This window comes from Nymphalis io, chromosome 5 (assembly GCF_905147045.1).
Source record: "Nymphalis io chromosome 5, ilAglIoxx1.1, whole genome shotgun sequence".
Lineage (NCBI taxonomy): Eukaryota > Metazoa > Arthropoda > Insecta > Lepidoptera > Nymphalidae > Nymphalis > Nymphalis io.
In genome coordinates this window covers 9,482,150-9,502,038 of record NC_065892.1, presented here as the reverse complement: position 1 = coordinate 9,502,038, position 19,889 = coordinate 9,482,150, and the positions used below count along the sequence as shown (strand labels likewise).

The 19,889-nt window shown below is 31.2% G+C and overlaps 5 protein-coding genes across 5 annotated transcripts; 3 read left to right on the top strand and 2 right to left on the bottom strand.

The window, feature by feature from the left end:
* Window positions 1–1,352: 1,352 nt before the first annotated feature.
* On the top strand, window positions 1,353–6,186 carry LOC126768662 (paternally-expressed gene 3 protein-like). The gene is made up of 4 exons (XM_050486894.1): window positions 1,353–1,482; window positions 1,797–2,978; window positions 5,158–5,257; window positions 5,528–6,186. Exons 1-4 carry the CDS (start codon window positions 1,474–1,476, stop codon window positions 5,638–5,640), a joined length of 1,404 nt encoding a protein of 467 aa, XP_050342851.1. The 5' UTR covers window positions 1,353–1,473; the 3' UTR covers window positions 5,641–6,186.
* Window positions 6,187–6,274: 88 nt separating this feature from the next.
* On the bottom strand, window positions 6,275–10,357 carry LOC126768698 (peroxisome biogenesis factor 2). Its single transcript, XM_050486963.1, has 5 exons — window positions 10,030–10,357; window positions 9,866–9,943; window positions 9,062–9,487; window positions 8,572–8,793; window positions 6,275–6,423 (listed from the first exon to the last, which is right to left on the bottom strand). Exons 1-5 carry the CDS (start codon window positions 10,060–10,062, stop codon window positions 6,343–6,345), a joined length of 840 nt encoding a protein of 279 aa, XP_050342920.1. The 5' UTR covers window positions 10,063–10,357; the 3' UTR covers window positions 6,275–6,342.
* Window positions 10,358–10,580: 223 nt separating this feature from the next.
* On the top strand, window positions 10,581–11,931 carry LOC126768700 (chromatin modification-related protein MEAF6). Its single transcript, XM_050486965.1, has 4 exons — window positions 10,581–10,899; window positions 10,983–11,186; window positions 11,259–11,295; window positions 11,378–11,931. The coding sequence occupies exons 1-4, from the start codon at window positions 10,759–10,761 to the stop codon at window positions 11,812–11,814; spliced, it is 819 nt and encodes a 272-aa protein (XP_050342922.1). The 5' UTR covers window positions 10,581–10,758; the 3' UTR covers window positions 11,815–11,931.
* On the bottom strand, window positions 11,920–13,276 carry LOC126768699 (osteopetrosis-associated transmembrane protein 1). The gene is made up of 5 exons (XM_050486964.1): window positions 13,090–13,276; window positions 12,718–13,019; window positions 12,350–12,576; window positions 12,098–12,269; window positions 11,920–12,024 (listed from the first exon to the last, which is right to left on the bottom strand). The coding sequence occupies exons 1-5, from the start codon at window positions 13,170–13,172 to the stop codon at window positions 11,972–11,974; spliced, it is 837 nt and encodes a 278-aa protein (XP_050342921.1). The 5' UTR covers window positions 13,173–13,276; the 3' UTR covers window positions 11,920–11,971.
* Window positions 13,277–18,256: 4,980 nt separating this feature from the next.
* On the top strand, window positions 18,257–19,862 carry LOC126768735 (gonadal protein gdl). Its single transcript, XM_050487010.1, has 4 exons — window positions 18,257–18,529; window positions 18,603–18,763; window positions 18,837–18,970; window positions 19,224–19,862. The coding sequence occupies exons 1-4, from the start codon at window positions 18,438–18,440 to the stop codon at window positions 19,356–19,358; spliced, it is 522 nt and encodes a 173-aa protein (XP_050342967.1). The 5' UTR covers window positions 18,257–18,437; the 3' UTR covers window positions 19,359–19,862.
* Window positions 19,863–19,889: the final 27 nt, after the last annotated feature.

Genomic DNA, 19,889 nt, shown 5'->3' with positions numbered 1-19,889 from the left:
CATCTTAACACATACAGTTTAATATGTTTATATTTTTTTAATTGGTGGAATAATTAGTTGTGTTAAATTATCTGGTCTTTTATATATTATAGCCTACTATTACAGTCTATATATATTCTCAAGGCGAGAAGATAATAAATTGCAGACAATTGCATTATAATTAAATAACCTCAAATAACTTAACTTATATCCAAACAATGTATCATTTTGCTCGTAACTATATATATTACTATATCTTGTAAGATATCTTCCATCGCAGTTACATCATTCAAACGTTGAAATAAATGCTTAAATAAAGAATTAAAACGTTTTCTTGTATAAAAATAAATCCATGTAATCGATAAATGAATGGTAAAAGAAATAAAAACATCTAAATATAAAGACACCCTGATATTTTTATTTAGAAAAACTGCAAAATCTTATATTAAAGTTTAATCGGTTTCAAGTAGTTTTATTTTAAATTTTTTAGTGTAATTCAGTAAATACTTCTGAGCAAAATTCCTCCTATTATCATAAGAAAAAGATTTAGAGCTTATTCAGCCATGCTTTTTCACTACGGATTAGTGATTTTTTTTCGGGTTTTCAAAAACTACGTTTTTTAATATTATCTTTCACTCAATTGATTTACTTGGTACAGAACTGATTTCTAGACCCGAGATGCGGAATTAAAAGTTAGAAGGCATTATAGAATTTTAAATATTTTTTTTTTTTTTTATAGAATAGGAAGGCGGACGAGCATATGGGCTACCTGATGGTAAGTGGTCACCAACGCTCTTAGACATTGGCATTGTAAGAAATGTCAACCATCGCTTACATATCCAATGCGCCACCAACCTTGGGAACTAAGATTTTATGTCCCTTGTGCCTGTAATTACACTGACTCACTCACCCTTCAAACCGGAACACAACAATATCAAGTATTGCTGTTTTGCGGTAGAATATCTGATGAGTGGGTGGTACCTACCCAGACGAGCTTGCACAAAGCCCTACCACCAGTAATAAATATATGAAATGTAGATTCCACTGAGAAGAAATTACAAGAAACTCAGTAGTTACACTTTACCATCAATCATTTTAATCATGCATCATTATATAATAATATACTTTAATGGAATAAAAAATGATACGCATTACAATATATAGACAACGATTTATTTAAGCACATTTTCGTTATATTTTATGATTAATCATTTCTTAAGACAATTAATATACATATTAATTACAATAAATATACTAAGTGAGGTAAATCTGCATCAAAGTTATATCCTACAAGCCGCGCCCACGGTGCTGGCGGCGAATGTGAAAAAGTGTGACCCGTTCTTACACATATGAGTTTACTATATAAGACTTTGCGGGTCCGTTTTGCTCTCATTTCGAATTACGCTTTGCTAAACACAATTAGTTCTCAAATTGTGCTGACACGTGATATGTTTAGTGTTTTTTATTAAAAGTGAAGTTTGGCAAGATTACATTATGAAATCGGTAAGTATTTTAAGATGAATAAAATTAATTAAATCTGTATTATTTATAATTTTCCATGCAGCTTAGTGCGCGTTGAATTCGTTTGTACAGTCTTAGTCATCAAACTGTATTGTATAGTTAACCAGAATTTATGTCATAAAACAATGTGTAGTTCAATTATTGTAACGCTAGTAAAATAGTAGAAACAAAAAAAAAAACTTTCAATTCAAATTAAAATAAACTAAAGGAGGCTTTAATTGAGATGTTAACTTTAATTACAATAAATATTTCCGATTTATTATAAAATCGACTTTAAAAATATTTTGCCCTTTCAGATAATATTGTTGGCTGCCGTTTGCATTTCGAATGCACTTGCTTATCATGATCCTGACTTAAACTACCATTTAAGCCAACTTCAGAACGTTCAGGGTTGTAACGACAACGGATATTCATACCCGACACCCGCAGTGCAATTATCATTAACAAACGTAAAAGCAACTACAGCTCCAAGATTAATTGAACCGGCTTCTTTGTCTTCATCAAATGCATACAAAAGCGCTAACGAATACTCACAGTCGGTTCTATTTCAAGCTGCTGCACCAAAAATAACGTATCAAGCTCAACCAACAATATCGTACCAAGCACCAATTGCTATACAAGACGCCGCTGCTTTAAATGCAGAATACACGGCGCAAAGAGAAGAACATGGATATGCTACCTCTGAAGGATTATCTTCTGCCGCAGTGAGAGCAATCATTCCACAAGCAACATATAATCAAGCACCGATCATTGCCAAAGTTACCGCTGCGCCTTTACAAACTAAATTTACTTTAGCTCCCGCCAAGACTACATATGTATCCCAAAATTCAGTCTCGCAACAATCTTCATACTCATCTGGATCTTTGGCAAAACAATCTTTGAACTCTTACACGCAGTCTGTTGGGCCAGTTGTATCTCAAGTTTATGCTGCTCCTAGAGCTAGTTACGCAACATCAGACGCCCTGAAGACTCAATCACAATCTCAATTTGCTGCTCCAGTCTATACTATCAATCAATATAACCAAATTCCACTTAACACTTATTCTGTGGCCGCGCAAGCCTATAGAGCACCAGCTGTTTCTCAATATTCTACATATTCCGTTTCGCATAATGCTGCTCCAGTTGTATCTCAATATGCGGCACCGACCTTGACCAAATACGCTGCTCCTAATGTAGCTCAATATTCTGCACCAGCTCTCCAATATTCAAATTCAGCAGCAACCCAATATTCAGTGCCTGTCAGAGCTCAATATACAGCACCTGTCGTTACCCAGTACACCGCGCCGTTAGTTACTCAATACTCAGCCCCAGCAGTAACTCAGCAAGCTACACATATATCCCAATACTCTGCGCCTGCAGTCGCTCACCAATCAATAGCACACATAGCAGCACCAGCACTATCAGTGTCTTCAGCGGCGCAATACGCCACAGGTCAACACGCTGTTAAAAATGTCCATAGAGAATTTGTTGAAAATTATGTAAGTAAAAATTGTTTTAATTGAGTACTAAACAAGTTCAACATACCAATTTGACAGACTTCTTTATTCCAATTAAACGTGTTTTATTGAACCCTACGGGGTATTTCTATATATGTTGCATCACATGCAGCAATAACGTAATTCAAAATGATTTGCTTCTATAGTGAACACGAACGAGTTTCGTGACATCGTACTTGATTGATCTCAATAAAAATAAATTGTAAATTATAAATTTTGTTGTATTTGTATATAAGGGTATTACATATACAGAGATTATATCAAAGTTACTCGTAATAATAGGCATTCCTATAACATTCATGAACTACCGAGGTTACATAGTGGGTTGATAGTATAGGAACAATCGTGACCAGAACTAAGTTTATTAGTAATAATAAAGTTGTAATCCGACCCGATAAATATTTCCATGTATTGGAAGAACGATATTTAAAACCAACACCACAAACCTTTATTTTATGCGAAAGAAGTGTCATTTTAATTACACTTTATTTTCTGTAACTTATTTTCTGAGAAAGCACAAGATAATTAATTTGTAAACAATTAAACTTTAAACAATATCATACGATTAGCTCCTCAATTACAACTAAACAACAATAATAATCCAAGTAGAAATGTATTATAAATTACGAAACATTTGATAATTTCATAAGATTGTCAAGCTTTTGATTAAAAGATATCCAAATGGAATAACCTAGTTGATGCAAATAGTCCTTTCTAAAAGTGTGCCCGTACTGTTACCCTTCTTTGGACGATACCCATTTATTTACATACCATGTATACTTAAAACAAACAAAATATATTAAAAAATGTAAATATGGTATCACTGTCAAAAATACTATACTAATTTGTTTTATTTGTGCCGTTTTAAAACGGCTTAGTTTAACTTATACCTTAAAGGGCTTCTGATTTTTTGCAAGACTCTACGAGTTAACCGCGTTAGTATTTTAAAAAAATCTAAATATATCTATGTGGTTGCTATATCAGTATTTCGAGATAGTTTTAAATTAATATGAATAATTAAAAGTAGAGACGGAAACGAATTTACAATAGTAAAGAATGTATCACTTGAAGTCGAAATTTTAATCCTCCGAAATTATGAAATAAATACAACACTGTTCTGCAGATTTTGTCATTCACATTTTAACATCATAATAAATTAAAAGTCAAGTTTAAACAAAAACGAGCCCTCTTGTCTTTAGCACGCGATCTATCGAACGTAAATACGTACAGATATAATTATATGAAGTAGTTATTTCCACATAGGTACAAAGACCGACATTTAAAAAATGCTACAACCTGCGCATATTAAATATGTGTATTTTAAGACAACTTATACTGATATAAGTAATGAGTAATTAAACTAAACTTATCACGAAAATATTAAAGCAATCCACAAAGGTTAGATAATTTTTTAATTAACTGTAAAGTAGACATTTTACTACTACTAACGTTAACTATAGTTTTCATAAGGTGTTCGGACGCAATAGGTAACGTCGTCAAACAGAAGTAATCATTCTTAAATTACTTCGTGGAATTAAATAATTTACTTCATTATTACTTTCACTGTTTATTGCGGATAGACTAACATCAGACAGAAACCACAAATCTGTTACTTACTGTTCTAGAAACGTGAGCCTCTAAGACAATCTCAGACTATTTGTTATTTTTATAAAATTAATTTTAAAGGTGATTTATGACGATTTACATTTATCGGTGATAACAGGTTTTCATTAGCCAATAACGGTGGGAACATTTCGTCTTGACATTTGAATCACCTTTTTTTGTTTAGTTTCGATATTTTAATTTTTTAAAGGTTCGTCTTATTAAAATAGAAAAGGTAATTTATACAGGAAGAATCGAATAAAGAAATAAAAATTGAATACTTAATATTGTTCTACAATATGGTATGTATTGGGGTAGAGTCGATATTTTTACTGATAACAATAATTTATTCAAAACCTTACAACTATGAATGATAATAAGAAATCATGTATGTTTTATCTTTTTGTTCAAAAAACGTCTTCAAAAAACACAATAAAAGTTGCATGAATCTAATTTATATTCAAACTGTAAAACAAATGTATATTTCGGTAATTAAGAAATCATTTGAAACACCCATCTTATAATTTGTTTTTAATTCAGCATTCCATTCTTTTTTCAGGATGCGCACCCTCGTTACGCTTTCGAATACGGAGTTAATGATCCACACACTGGCGATATCAAGCAACAGAAAGAGCAACGTGATGGTGATGTCGTAAAAGGTTTGTATAATCATCCTTCTTTAAGAACGCGTCTATATATAATAAAGTATTTAAGATTTAAGGAATAACAAATTACAAGTGTCGTAATTTATCATGAAATATACGGTAGTCTTGATTATCTTACTGAAATGAAAGGTATATCTAGGTTGACAGTAGTGAAATACCAACGATGTTATACTGTTAATATAATTAAACAGCGCTAAAGCCTTTCGCTGTCTGCTGAATTACACATATAAGTACTTTATATAGATGTTGTGTTTATTTAACCAGGTCAGTACTCCTTGGTGGAACCGGACGGCTCGGTGCGTACGGTGGACTACATCGCCGATTGGGAGACCGGTTTTCATGCAAACGTTCACAATAGCAAAGACAACAAACATTAGATATTCATTAAGAAATACTTAAGTTACCGATACCCTTTTACTATACTGAAGTTAACCTGTTTGCTACCAGAACTTTAATCTTTTCCGACCTTGTCCCGTAATTCTTAAAATATGGCTGTAGCACTAGTTCAAGTATACTTATGAAACACAAATTAACACAATATTTTTTATGTTTCCAAAATTAATATTTAAGTACTTGTATATATTATTTTTGAAAGATTTTTTATTTGTAAGAAACTAAAATTAAATCATGTGTTGTAAACTCAAATTAAAAAATAGTATAAGTTCAATATATCTGCTATGAACTTCAAACGGCCTCTTTTATCAATTTGTGCCATAGAATATAGTAAATGTAACGCTTATAATAGGTAAGTAGTGTAGTTTATATTGTAAAAATATGTAATGTGAATAAACTTGTTAAAATATCAGTTGGGAAACAAATGACGACGACATGTTCTTATATGTATATGACATAACTCATTCATTTGAAAATATTAATTTTATCATTTCATTAAAATTCATAAACTTATAGTAATTAAAAAAAAAAACAAAGTCTGAAATTTGTAAATATTGTATAAAATTTTATAACCCTGCTTATGTAGTTAATATTCATTATTAATAAAAAGTGCAAGAATAAAATATATTATTTTATTTAATATCACAATGTACAAGTCAAAACCTTCGCCAAATTAAAATAAAAAATTACACACTATATTTCGTAACCTGTTTTCCATTGTAATAGCACTTTGGACAAGCGAAATCTGGATCAGCAGTCTTGTTAGCCTGTGATTGGAAAAAAAAAGTTTTACAGTAGACGCACGTTACGTATGAATTCCATAATTAAAAAATAATATTAAATGTAATTTAATATCGCGCGTCACTGGTTGATGTGTATACATGTGTATACATCAACCAGACATGATTAAAAACAAAACAAGTATTTGCGCGTTGTTTAAATTATGTAATAATTAAAAATTATAATGGGAATAGAACTTACAAATAAAAAACGACAGGTGCAAACTGTTCTGTGTTATGGATGTGTGTATGGCGCACAAGCCATAGATAGAGATTTAATTATGCTACATTGACAATTCAATTACCATGGCCTGATATTAAGTAAGTAGATACATTAGTATTTCTATTTTGCACAAGTACAGGGACTTAAAAACTACTTATTAGAATCAAATACCTCTCTCTTTGTTTCTACATTTAAAAGATAAAATTACCGGACGATTAAATATTAAATGACATACAATTATCTTTAATTAAATAAAGTGCATCTTTTAAGCTCATAAAAACGAAAGACATAATATAGACTACTAAAGGTCATTTTTTGCAAATACATTTATATATATATATATATATATATATATATATATATATATGTATTTGCAAAAAACGCTTTGAACCACTTATCTTTCTGTGCCATCTTACGCACACGTTTTTAACACGTACCAAATACCAATTGCCTATTACATTTTTTGTCATTGGCCATTGAGACTGTACTTGATACGTATTAAGTTGACTAACCAGTATAATACCGCACGAGAAAGCGAAAGCACAGCGTCATAACTGCTAGGGTTTTCTCATTTTGCGGCACATGACTAATCGACTGCCTTGTAAAGCACATATACCTAATTCTTAGTGAATTGTCATACGAATAACAACTCTTAAATGTCCAACTGCGAAATCAAGGCTTCTCCTCCTCTTAAGGACTACAGTTACTTTTACTTACTTATGACGTTATAAAATATCGCGTGCCAATACAAAAGTTAACTAAATAGCTAAGAGACCTATTTAGAAAACCTATTTTTGTTGTCCATACTAACCTACCTAGGCTTTTTACTTTATTGTTACCGATTAAAATAACTTTTATAATTATTTTGAATAGATAAATTAGTTCAAGCAAATAAAGTTGATTATAATACAATATTATTTCATGGATAATGGTCGTCAAACTATTTTTCTTTTTCAAATTTATAACATTACAAGCATTTTCTATTTTACTGACACTATGCTTGACAGTAATTTTATTGTTATCGTATTTTTTTAAAGCAATACCAATTTTAATTCTTAATTCACACATTTTTTTAGAAGCACGGTTTATACCAAGTAAATACGTAAGTACAAGTAAGTACGGTTTATACCAAGTAAATTTATAAGTTATAATAATTTTGTTTATAAATAGCCATGGTTATCCAACCCTGGTTGCATGAAATATATTGTATTTAGTTGCATTTAATAAGTGAAATAAATCTTTATCAATAAATAAAAATGCATGTTTATACTTTAAACGTTTGTAAACAATTAACCTGATTTTGATGACACTTTAATGAGTTATTCTGCGTACGCTTGCGAAGATTCTCGGCCGAAACAAAACGAGACTTTATATCTTTGTATGTTTGTCCTTAAATTTAAAATGTTTCATATAGTTTCATTATTCCACTCATGCATAACCGGAACGGGTATCTAGTAGTATATAGTATTAAGGTACTAGTAGTATATACTGGTGGTAGAGCTTTGTGCAAGCTCGTCTGGGTAGGTACCACCCGTTCATCAGATATTCTACCGCAAAACAACAATACTTGATATTGTTGTGTTCCGGTTTGAAGGGTGAGTGAGCCAGTGTAATTACAGGCACAAGGGACATAATATCTTAGTTCCCAAGGTTGGTGGCGCATTGGCTATGTAAGCGATGGTTGACATTTCTTACAATGCCAATGTCTAAGGGCGTCTGGTGACCACTTACTATCAGGTGGCCCATATGCTCGTCCGCCTTCCTATTCTATATATTCATATATTCTATAAGTACAGATTATAATATAATAAAAACATTTGAAATATCCTATTCATAAAGTTAGATCTAATCTAAATGTTTGTATACATCAACTACGGAAGATTAAAGAATCTTTAAAGCTAAGACAAACTCACCATTAAACAATAGTAACAAAATATATGTGAACATCCCATAACATGTGGAAGAATAGGTTTTTCCGAACAACAGGCACATGTTGTATGTATAGTCATGGTTGCAGTGGTAGATGTAGCACTCGGGCCTGTATGTTTTCTCCACCACATGTATTTCAATGCTTTTGACATTCTTTGCCTTAAGCCGAACATGTTTACCAAAGAAAGGACTGTTCCAATTAATTCCTGTAATTATATAAATAAGTAAGGTCCTCCAGACCGATTTCGGCCACGGCGGCCAATCTCAAGAGAGATTAGCCAACTGAGCAGGAGATATTACAGTGCACAAATGTGTGCGCAAATTAAACTATATGAATTTGTTAGTGATTCTCTCAAATTGAATTAGTCTTAGTTTTTGAGCCTTTTTTGTTTTAATATAATGTGTAACGATGGGTCCGTCATATAGGCTGCCTATAAAAATAAAAATTAAAAAAAAAGGCAAAATTATACTTACTATAAGATTATGCCACAAAAGTTCACGAGTCCATGAGAAATCTGTTAAATCTTCTCTGGTAAGTTTATCTGCTGTTAATTGAAGACCGAGTATAAAGTCAATGAGAGCTGGGTGCTTGCCACTATTTACAAACTGTAGGAAATTCAAAATATCTCCAACCAACTGGAATGTTTCCAGTTTTGAAAAGAAATGTTGGATTTTTGTATTAGATGTAAAGCTATACATAGCCCTATCTCTAAAATATTTTAAGGCTACACAATATAAAAAGTACCAATACAATTTACTTTTAGAAATATTTTCTGTTTTATATTTGAGAGATAACATCTGTTGACCAAAAGTGCTGTTTTTATCATATATTGAATTTTTGAATATCCATGTTCGTATAATCAGGTCAACTTCAGGAAGAATTGGTTGTAATATTCCCGGCTAAAAATATAATACTTATTAATAATATTATTTTTTATTTTGAAGTGCACATTCTATTGTTTATCATATTTTATATTATTTTATAATATATAGTAAGCATATAATCTGAGTCTTCTTCACAATGAGCACAATGTTTTGTAAAAACTGAGACAATTCAGTAGATAAAATATGTGGTCTTTTTTAATGTGCTTAATTTATATTTGTAATTCATATCATGCTCAACTATAAAGAAAATTGTTATGAGGAAACTTGCATGTCGGTTAAAATTATGTCTCTTGTATATAAATATATGATGCAGTAGAATTTTAGAGTTGTTACAGATAAAGAAACAAGGTTTGTATAAATATACATTTGGGATAGGCATACAAAACATATTACCTCAAAATACTTTGTAGCCTGGAAAAGCAATTGTTTAAATAATTCTTCTAGTTCATTATCTAATTGAATAGAATCCAACTGCAATTAAAAATAAAACATATATGTAGTAAAAAACATTTTATTACATTTTATCTCATTATTATTGACTTATATTATATTCATACTTGTGTCACACGAGGAATATATGTTATTGACATGTTTCTTTTAATTCGAGCCTGATATTGTAGTAAAATCTTTTACTTATATGCAACCTGGTTATATATAGTGTTGCGTATTCAAGGTTTTGAAATACCTATATAATTGTCACTCTCTTATCAATTTGTTGATTAAACTGATATTGTATAAGAATGTCAATTTGACACTTGTAATCATATTCTCTTCGAAGAAGCAAAAGCAAAATGATTAAGGAAAAATCTGAAATGCAAAATTCTTCGAAACATAAAGACATTAAAATGTATGCGCATTGCCCGTTTTAATCACGTTATAGTCACATAATCAGTTACTCAACCTGCGATAATTCTTAGCAATAAAGATATCCATATATATCCATCGTATACAAAAACATCACAATAATTTTGTAAATAAAGATTATAAAGTATTCAAAACAATATAACATTATTTAAACTCTTTGACTTCGTTCATATTTTTAATCATTATTATTGTTTAATCTATACGAAAAGAACTAACTAAGTTATCTGTGGTAAGATGGTAGCTGTCAACGTCGACAAAGGATAGACGACATTATTCATTAAAAAAAATTAGAACAAGAACTGTTAATTGGGTTGTAAATATATACGAAATAGTGAATACCCTTTGCTGTATTTAAAGCTTTATTAAGTTGTCAATTTAAATGTTATGGAAGCTTAAAACAGAGGAATAAAAAAAGCAACGAAATGGTTGTTTCACCGCAAAGCCCTGCCAGCGAAACCCAAAGCGTGCAAGTAAAAAAAATCAATATGGCGTCCAAACAAACTTCAGTCGCAGACACAAGAACTGAATTAGCTGAATTAGTAAAGAGAAAAGCAGAGGTCGCTGTAGGTGTTTAAAAAAAATATTTAATACATTAATTTTATAATAAATGAATTAAATAAATATTAAAAAAAAAACTTATTTGTAGGAAACTTTGGCTAATTTAGAGCGTCAAATATATGCTTTTGAAGGTTCATATTTGGAAGATACACAGCTCTATGGAAATATTATACGAGGTTGGGACAGATATCTAGCAACTAACAAAAGTACAAATTCTAAGGCAGATAAGCGTAATAGGAAATTTAAAGAAGCAGAGAGACTATTCTCAAAGTCTTCCATTACATCTATGGCCGTAAGATGAAAACCTTACAATAATTTACCATTTTAAAAACAATGTCAACTAATTGTAATAAATTTATTTCAGGCTGTCAGCGGTCTTGTAGATCCCGCTGAGGCAAAAAGTAAATATATAATGATACCTATTAAAATTGTTATGTTAATTATATTGTCGAATATTTTATTTTTATTTGTATTATTTTTTAGATGAAAGAAATAGTGAAACTGAATCTCAAACAAATGAAGACTCTTCTGATACACAAATTAGTACTAGCATGATTGGTAATTTAAATCATACTACAATACATGGCTCAACAGAAAGTATTGCATCTAAACCTTCAGGCAAACAACACACTAATGGTGCCATTGAAAAGAGCCTTAACAGTGCACTGACAAAGCAAAGTATGTCACAGAAAATTGCTACCTCATCTAATGTACTTCAAAAAACTTTTGGAAACGACAATAAAATGCTATCAGCTGTGGGTTTAGATAGCAGACCAAGCACACCAAAAGAAAAAGATAGTGGAATTGGTTTATTAAATAAAGGTGATACAACACCAAATGCCTTAAAACATAAATTATCAAATAGTAGTAATAACAGTAATATAAAAAAGAACAATAATAAAAAAGCAAGACATAGATAATCTAATTAAACACTAATACATTTTCAATTGTAGTTACTAACTATCCAGAGGCTATGCTTTGGATACTTATGTTTTCATTCAATGAATGGACAAATAAAAGTACTATAACATTTCATATTTTACTTATTTCCTTTATTGTATATAAACATATTAAAACCTAGTCATTTCTTCCATTTATTGACCTCAAAATAGTTTGTTTGAATCTTGATTCTGTAAAATAAATTATATAAGTTTACAAGTATAATTTGACTGAATTTATTATTTTGTTATGTTAAATACTCACGCTTAAGCACATTAGGTAAATCTCTGATTGGTCCACAAAAGCGCACTGCCAAATAGTATATTAATGGCAAGAAAGCTATGATTCCTGCACAACACAAAAATACTATTTCTGGTTTTTTCCTCAATTTGCAGCAGTTAAGACTTTTGCTCCAAATATATCTTGTTGCATTCATCTGAAAACAATGCACAAATCCAAGTTTAAAATAAGAATTGCGAATTGGAGAATTTATAAATGATATAAACATTTACATACAGAATCAACAATATCCATACAAACACTATCAACACCAATTGAATCGGAACTTAAAGTTTTGTAGAAATTATCTAATTGCATATAAGACTGCATACATCTATTGCAAACTTCAGTATTATCAGAATTCATATTTTTTACAATACAATCCAAAGTATCATTACACATTTTATAGAAATGTATTGTATCATTTGTGAGCGCTGGCTTTCCCTTAGTCCAATCAAAGCATCCTTAAAATACAAAAATATCACTAAAAGATTTCATAGAAAAAAAAACATTTGTACCAATCAAATAATACTTTATAAACAAGTAAATATATGCTTATTAAATTGCAGGGCAAGTCATTAGTAATTTTATATATGGATAAATACCATTACAGTTTCCTTTATTCCATATAGATAGAATATTGTCATGATATTCCTGAACTGCATTTAATCTGTCTTGTGAAATAAATATAGATCTACAGGAAGTCCCATTTACTGTAGTGTTAACTAATTCTTGGTATTTATCACGAAATGTCACATATTTCTCGACACACCTTTCGCATAGGGTAATCGGTTTTGAATTTAAAATCGAACACCAGGTAAAATTTGAAGCCTGTTCGGAAAAATCTTGCAATATTTCATAACATTTTTCTGGATTAGTTGAAAAATTATTGTTTCCATTGTATTGTCTGAAAAGTATACGTTATTAAGGAATGAAAACGATGTTTATTTATGAATACAACTTATATAGATTCTTACAATATTAAATTTGACTGTAGTATTTGATAATCCGCTTTTAAAAAACTTAAAGGACAAAGCACAATAATCATGTATTTTAACATTTTTAATACTTAAACATTTAATTTAAAAAAATATGGGTTGTATTATTGTTTTAAAGCCTTCTTTTTTGGTAATTACTAAATTGAGTCATTATTGTTTTGAACAATGTCAATGTTAAAATAAAGTAAAAAAATTGGCACTTCAACTGACATCTTAACATGACATTTAATATTTGTAGTTTATTACTTGGAGCTTAATATTATCGGTCAATGGTACATGTAGAATGGTACAAGCTCTTATAAATAAATTGGGTCGTCTTCTTAACACTTGTATCCGTTTATTTTTAATATGACTTTCCAGTCACCGATCTATACTTATATGGCTAGCTATCCGACAATTTAGAAATTTTAGAATATTTAATACTCTTTATTATAAATAGTTTCACATACGTCGTAGTATTATAATTCAAAGAATACGCAATAATTTTATTACATTGCTTTAATAAATACAACATTTGTGGTGGCTTTATAAAACAAAAATTTGTATCTTTAAAAATAAAAACTTTTTTTGGAACGTCGTATACAATTCTTTGTCCGATAATAAAACCTATGCCAATGGCGAGTAAAAAACCCTCGTAATAAAATAGAAAATAGTCTGTGCATTGATATATAAAAAACCCAAGATGCACACTGAGTCTCAAAAACGTCAAATGTAAAATGAGCGCACAATTTTGAATTGTGCGCTTAATTCAAATAGTCTCGTTTCGCCCGCGTCACTGCACGCTCGTTAAAAATGCGGAATTGTTACGTACGTTGAGAAATTGTAAAAATATCACGTCAAGAACGTTAAAAAAAGGGTGGGATATCGTATTATCGGTAGGTAAAAGTGTTTATTAATTTGTTTTTGTTGTTTTTATGACTTAATATACAATGCAATATGTTATTTTGATTTAATTTGTTTCAAAAAAGTATAATACGGCAAATTTCAATGACCGCACTGTAAGTGTAAGAACTATGCATAAAAACCTTCTTGTATTTTAGTCTTATAATACAAATGAACCTGTTCTTAGTCGATGTCGATGGAGTCGATTTTTTTTATTATGTTTCATTTTTTAATTAATAATTTTGAACTTTTTTGTGTTAGATTTTGACAAATATTTATACATTATATAATATAATATAGTTTTTAATGTAGAAATTTTAAAAATTAGTCGTATAAAAGCTATTACTGGTGGTAGGGCTTTGTGCAAGCTCGTCTGGGTAGGTACCACCCACTCATCAGATATTCTACCGCAAAACAGCAATACTTGATATTGTTGTGTTCCGGTTTGAAGGGTGAGTGAGCCAGTGTAATTACAGGCATAAGGGACATAAAATCTTAGTTCCCAAGGTTGGTGGCGCATTGGCTATAAGCGATGGTTGACATTTCTTAGAATGCCAATGTCTAAGGGCGTTTGGTGACCACTTACCATCAGGTGGCCCATATGCTCGTCCACCTTCCTATTCTATAAAAAAAAAATATTATACGTCTAATATATATATTATAATATATACATAATGTATCGCAGAAAAAACAACAGAAAACCTAAAATCGAATTCAAAAAGACAACTCTACAATAAACTAAATTCATTCCAAGTAAATTAATGTGTTTCCTGCTGCTGCCATGTCAATTTAAAAGATAATTATAAATTTTAAAGTGATCCGTAGTAGATACATAGGTACCTACTTAGTTTCGATAAAATTTTCTACAAATACTTTTTGAACCAAAAAATTAAATAATTTTAATAATAAATATTTGTTTCATTAATTTATACACATGTCCTACCCAAAACATATTTATGCTGAGATAAAAGTATAAATACGTGTTTAGAACACAATTTAACAAATTCTTAAAAACTAATTCAATGTCGTATAAAAATAAACAGTATAAATAATATTCGTCTCCACTCCATGCGCACCATGCCTTGTCCTACCGGCTAATTTCGGTTCTAAAATTTTATTGCTTTTTGTACACTGCCTTGTGAAAACAATTTTAAGCAATCCGCATATGGTTGAATTTGCAAAAAAAATGTTTATTGTATAACTGTAACTACTTATATAGAATTGCCGAGTGTTTAGTGACAATTTCGAGTGTTACTTTTGTTCGTGACTGTGTATCTAGGGTTCTTTTTATCTGGGGATCTGTGTTGAGGGCGACTACTTCAGGAGTTTTAGTGGCCGTCACGGTAGCGTGCGCAAACGATCCCGCGGCACTTCTCGTTAAGACGGATAGTGTACCGCTGATTTTTAGTGGGTATTCCGATGTCTTGGACACCGGCGACGTTTTTTTTATATTATAGGCAGACTCGATCACCACCGCCCATAGAAATTAGCGAGGTTAGAAATATTAACCATAAATAATAATAATAATAATTTATTTACACACCCAAAAGATACATATACACAATTTGTTTGCAGTATTATCTAACTCTAGGGTTTTTATTTACATTAGCAACACTATTGGTGGATCTCTGACTCCGAAACTAATATAAATTGTACTATCAGAGTCAGCAATTCCTCGACAATTCATTGCACACTAGATTAGACTCCTAGATACCTTTTACGCGTGTTTTTGTACGTGTAAGTACGTGTGAGTACGTGTGTGTGCTTGTGTGCATTTATAATTGTACTCAACATGCCCAAGATTACTTTTATTTATTTCAAAAGATTTTCTGTGTCCAAATAAGACAACTTCAAGAAACAAGCAGTAATTTTCTTTTTGACTTCGAATCTAGTATCGGTATAAATAAGGGTCATCTTATGAACCCTATTGTAAAGCTTAGCGGAGAGGGAAGCAAATTGGTGGTCTTATGATCTTAAATATGTAAGTTAATTTTCTAACCCTTTTTATTAAATCTTCAATTTGAGAGTGCCATTTTAAGTTGAAGTCGATCTTAATTTCAAGATATTTCACGATAGAAACAGTGCTAAGGTACCCCTTATATCTCGTGGTTGTCTACCGACAACCACAAGTGGGGGATGGGGTGGGACAGGTATGAGCAATGATATTAGAATATTCTGAAGGAACCGGAGAAGCTGATGTTCTGGAAAAGGGAAGGATTTGTGTTTTTTTTTGTATTCACAGTTAGTAAGTGCTTCTTGAGCGTGCTGTTTGGCACTCTTCCAGTTACTGCCATATACCAGAAGAGCGGTATCATCGGTATACGCAAAGATACTACAGCTTTAAATATTAAGTTTGCATAGGTCATTTATATTATACAACTGGAAAAGTGTAGGCCCTAGTATGCTGCCTTGTGGAATACCGTAGCAAACCGGTAACAAGTCACTGGTGTAGGAGTCAATTTTAACACACCGTTGACGATCCAAAAGATAGCTTTGAAATATTTTTGGTTCCCTGTTTACCAAATTCGGGATTGGTACAGTGTCGAAGGCCTTGGAGAGGTCAAGGAAAATTCCGAAACATTTGTTGCCATTATCGAGAATATCTACTGCAGTACTAGTAAGGCTCACGATTGCATCTTCAGTTGAGATACCCGTTCTAAATCCGTATTGATTTTTGGCAATAATTTTATAATAACCATTCCTTACCGGCCCAATTGCGCATTGGATATGTAAGCGATGGTTGACATTTCTTACAATGCCAATGTCTAAGAGCGTTGGTGACCACTTACCATCAGGTGGCCCATATGCTCGTCCGCCTTCCTTTTCTATAAAAAAAAAAAAAAAAAAAAAAATGTGCCATCAACCTTGAGAACTGAGATGTTATGTCCCATGTGCCTGTAGTTACACTGGCTCACTGACCCTTTAAACCGGAGAGCTACAATACTAAGTATTGCTGCTTAGCGGCAGAATATCTGATGAGTGGGTGGTACCCACCCACACAGGCCTCCACTAAGCCCTACCACCAGGTATAAAGAGAAAGATTTTCCAAAAAAGAATTCGTCAAAGAAGATATTATTTTAATTTAGCCCCATACAACTAATGATGTATTATATATAAGCCTCGTTGGACTAGTGGCTAGATTTATGGTCGCAGACTCAGAGGTCCTGGGTTAAAATCCCAGGTCGGGCCATTAAAAAGTTTTTGGGTTTTGCTGTCGAAAATTCTCAATAGCAGGAATCTGGAAATTGGTAGTGTGTACACTCCCGTGCCTCGGAAAGCACGTAAAGCCGATGGTCATGAGCCTGAACTCTTTTCGGTCGTGTTGGATTGCCGTCCCATCGGATTATGAGTGTTAGGGAATAGAGAGTGCACCTGTGTTTGCGCACACACTTTTGTACTATAATATGTCCTGCGCATTTGGCATTGACGGCTAATCTCAAGTGAGATTTGCCGCCATGGCCAAAATCTGTCTGGAGGAGCTTATTTTCCTTAATATATATGATAAGAAAATTATTATATAATAATAAAATAATACGTCTTGTTCCGATATGATGCCTGTAGAAACCAATTTCTTGTTAGGTCGTGTTTTGCAGTTACGCTGCTTTTTCAAATAGACGGAGCCTGACTGCATGACTTATTGCAACGGAAACTTGACTTGAAGGTATGTGTGATCCAAAGCGCGGTGCTTCTAGCATTATTAATTGTTAAAAGAAGATTGTATTTGTGTCTGAAACTTCTTTTCGAACAGTATGCAATGAATTACATCCTCGATACTGGAAATATCGCATTTAACCTTCTGGCTTGTTAATCTGTTATACCAGATATTTGCATCATCATGATTCATAAACATCGAATATTATATATATTGCCTATGAATATACTTTTCAGTCTTAGCTGAACAGAGAGTATATGTTGGTATGTGTAACAAAGCAGAACTAAAATATAAATAGTTAAATAACAACAATAAGCAAATAGCACACATACTAAAAAATTTAATAATATGGTATATGGTATGGAGAGAAATAGAAAAAGAAAAAACTAGAGAACATATGAACGCAAGGGAAAAACTACCAGACGAAATTGCGTACTCATGTTTTTTTTACGTTGGACCGAAAAAAACTACGTTTTGCAACTGTAGGCTTATGTATCATCTATTTTATACATGACATTGGCAGAATATTTTGCGCTTAAATAGCATATATACCCATCAGAAAATGGAAAAAAACTAGTAGACTAGTAGAAACACTTTACTGACAACTGACAAGTGACAACTGACAAATGTTGAGCGACACCGAGTAACAAAATAAAAATAAACAAATATTTTAATTTAAATATTAGAACCTTAAATAGATTAAAAACTACATTAATTAAATGAAATATTCTGAATTGTTTTATGTAAATAAATTGGCATTCCAATTATTTTAATGAAAGAGTAAAAAGTGAAAATGGAAACACCTGAACAGACTCCAGAAATCTTGCAAAGGAAACTTTACTTTTTGTTAGAACAATTACAGGACATGGCTAGAGAATTACCACCGTAAGTTTGCCACAACTCTGTTAACTCTTTATTTACTTTATAGTAACCCATATGTATTTTTTTTTTATTTCAGAAAATATCAAATGAGAGTGCCTATTGAGCTCCTGTCAGGATTAGCAAATTGTCTTTTAAATGATACAGTTTTTGAAATAGTGAAAGGATTAATGGAAATACAACATGTTACAGAAAAACATTTATTTCAACAAAGACTTCAAATTATTAATAATCACACATGTAATGTGTTTTCCAGATTACTAAATATAACCCATATTTATAGTTAATTTTTAGATATCAAAATTTTTTTCAGTGGAAATTCAAGAAATGATCAACACTACACCAAATGCATCACAACAAGAAATTAAAAGAAATTCATTATTGAAAAGACACAAGGACGAATTAAAACAAACTGATATGAAATTGGTTATTCAATTAGATCAAAAAGTATGTATTATAAGATTTAAGTATATTTATAGTAAATACAATTTTATTTAACCTAATAACAATAATCTTAAATAGTCACTGTTTAAGTACTCACTACAAACTAAATACACACATCAAACTAATTACAACTCAATAGCATCATCTGTGAACTGCATGTTTTTGAACAACATTTATCACATTGTTTGTTGTTGATAATATCATTGTCTAGTTCACTGAATTATAATATAAATTGATACAATTTTGATTCTTACAGGTAAGCGACCAGCAAGATACATTAGAAAAGGCTGGAGTTCCTGGATTTTTTGTTACTAATAAACCCATTGAAATTAAAGTACAAATGTACCTTTTAGATTTTATTTTAAGATTAAGTAAAATGGATATACCGTAATCATTCTAATGTTCCAATGAAAATAATGTAATATATATATTAAATCTTTTGCTTTTTTTAACATATATTAAAATTTGTCATGTATGCTTAATTTTGTGAGCAAAACATTACTATACTATACTAACACTTCATTGAATTCAAATTGTACTTGCTACATCTGTACTATAAAATAACTTTTAATCCATATAAAATATATATTTACCAGGAAAATATTTAAAGTAATGAAAATTATATAATATAGCAGTACTTGGTATTGTTGTGTTCCAGTTTGAAGGGTGAGTGAGCCAGTGTAATTAGATGCACGAGGGGCATAACATCTTAGTTCCCAAAGTTGGTGGCGCATTGGGGACGTAAGTTATACTTAACATGCTTACAACGCCAATGTCTACAGGCATTGGTGACCACTTCCCATCAAGTGTCCTATATGCTCATCCGCCTACCTATTCAATAAAAAAAAATAAGATATTTTTCTGAGATAAAATAAAGCTACACACTTCTATAGAATGTCTTGTCTTGTTACCTCTTGTCCTC

Coding starts and splice junctions, on each gene's coding strand:
- LOC126768662 (XM_050486894.1), top strand. Junction 2,979..5,157: donor GAGAATTTGTTGAAAATTAT/GTAAGTAAAAAT, acceptor TTCTTTTTTCAG/GATGCGCACCCTCGTTACGC. Junction 5,258..5,527: donor TGATGGTGATGTCGTAAAAG/GTTTGTATAATC, acceptor TTATTTAACCAG/GTCAGTACTCCTTGGTGGAA.
- LOC126768699 (XM_050486964.1), bottom strand. CDS start 13,172: ATGTTAAAATACATGATTATTGTGCTTTGTCCTTTAAGTTTTTTAAAA. Junction 13,020..13,089: donor CTACAGTCAAATTTAATATT/GTAAGAATCTAT, acceptor TATACTTTTCAG/ACAATACAATGGAAACAATA. Junction 12,270..12,349: donor GTATGGATATTGTTGATTCT/GTATGTAAATGT, acceptor CATTGTTTTCAG/ATGAATGCAACAAGATATAT.
- LOC126768735 (XM_050487010.1), top strand. CDS start 18,438: ATGGAAACACCTGAACAGACTCCAGAAATCTTGCAAAGGAAACTTTAC. Junction 18,530..18,602: donor ATGGCTAGAGAATTACCACC/GTAAGTTTGCCA, acceptor TTTTTATTTCAG/AAAATATCAAATGAGAGTGC. Junction 18,764..18,836: donor AATTATTAATAATCACACAT/GTAATGTGTTTT, acceptor AATTTTTTTCAG/TGGAAATTCAAGAAATGATC.
- LOC126768700 (XM_050486965.1), top strand. CDS start 10,759: ATGGTTGTTTCACCGCAAAGCCCTGCCAGCGAAACCCAAAGCGTGCAA. Junction 11,187..11,258: donor CTTCCATTACATCTATGGCC/GTAAGATGAAAA, acceptor AATTTATTTCAG/GCTGTCAGCGGTCTTGTAGA. Junction 11,296..11,377: donor AGATCCCGCTGAGGCAAAAA/GTAAATATATAA, acceptor ATTATTTTTTAG/ATGAAAGAAATAGTGAAACT.
- LOC126768698 (XM_050486963.1), bottom strand. CDS start 10,062: ATGTCAATAACATATATTCCTCGTGTGACACAA. Junction 9,944..10,029: donor ATATTCCTCGTGTGACACAA/GTATGAATATAA, acceptor TTTTAATTGCAG/TTGGATTCTATTCAATTAGA. Junction 9,488..9,865: donor AGGCTACAAAGTATTTTGAG/GTAATATGTTTT, acceptor TTATATTTTTAG/CCGGGAATATTACAACCAAT.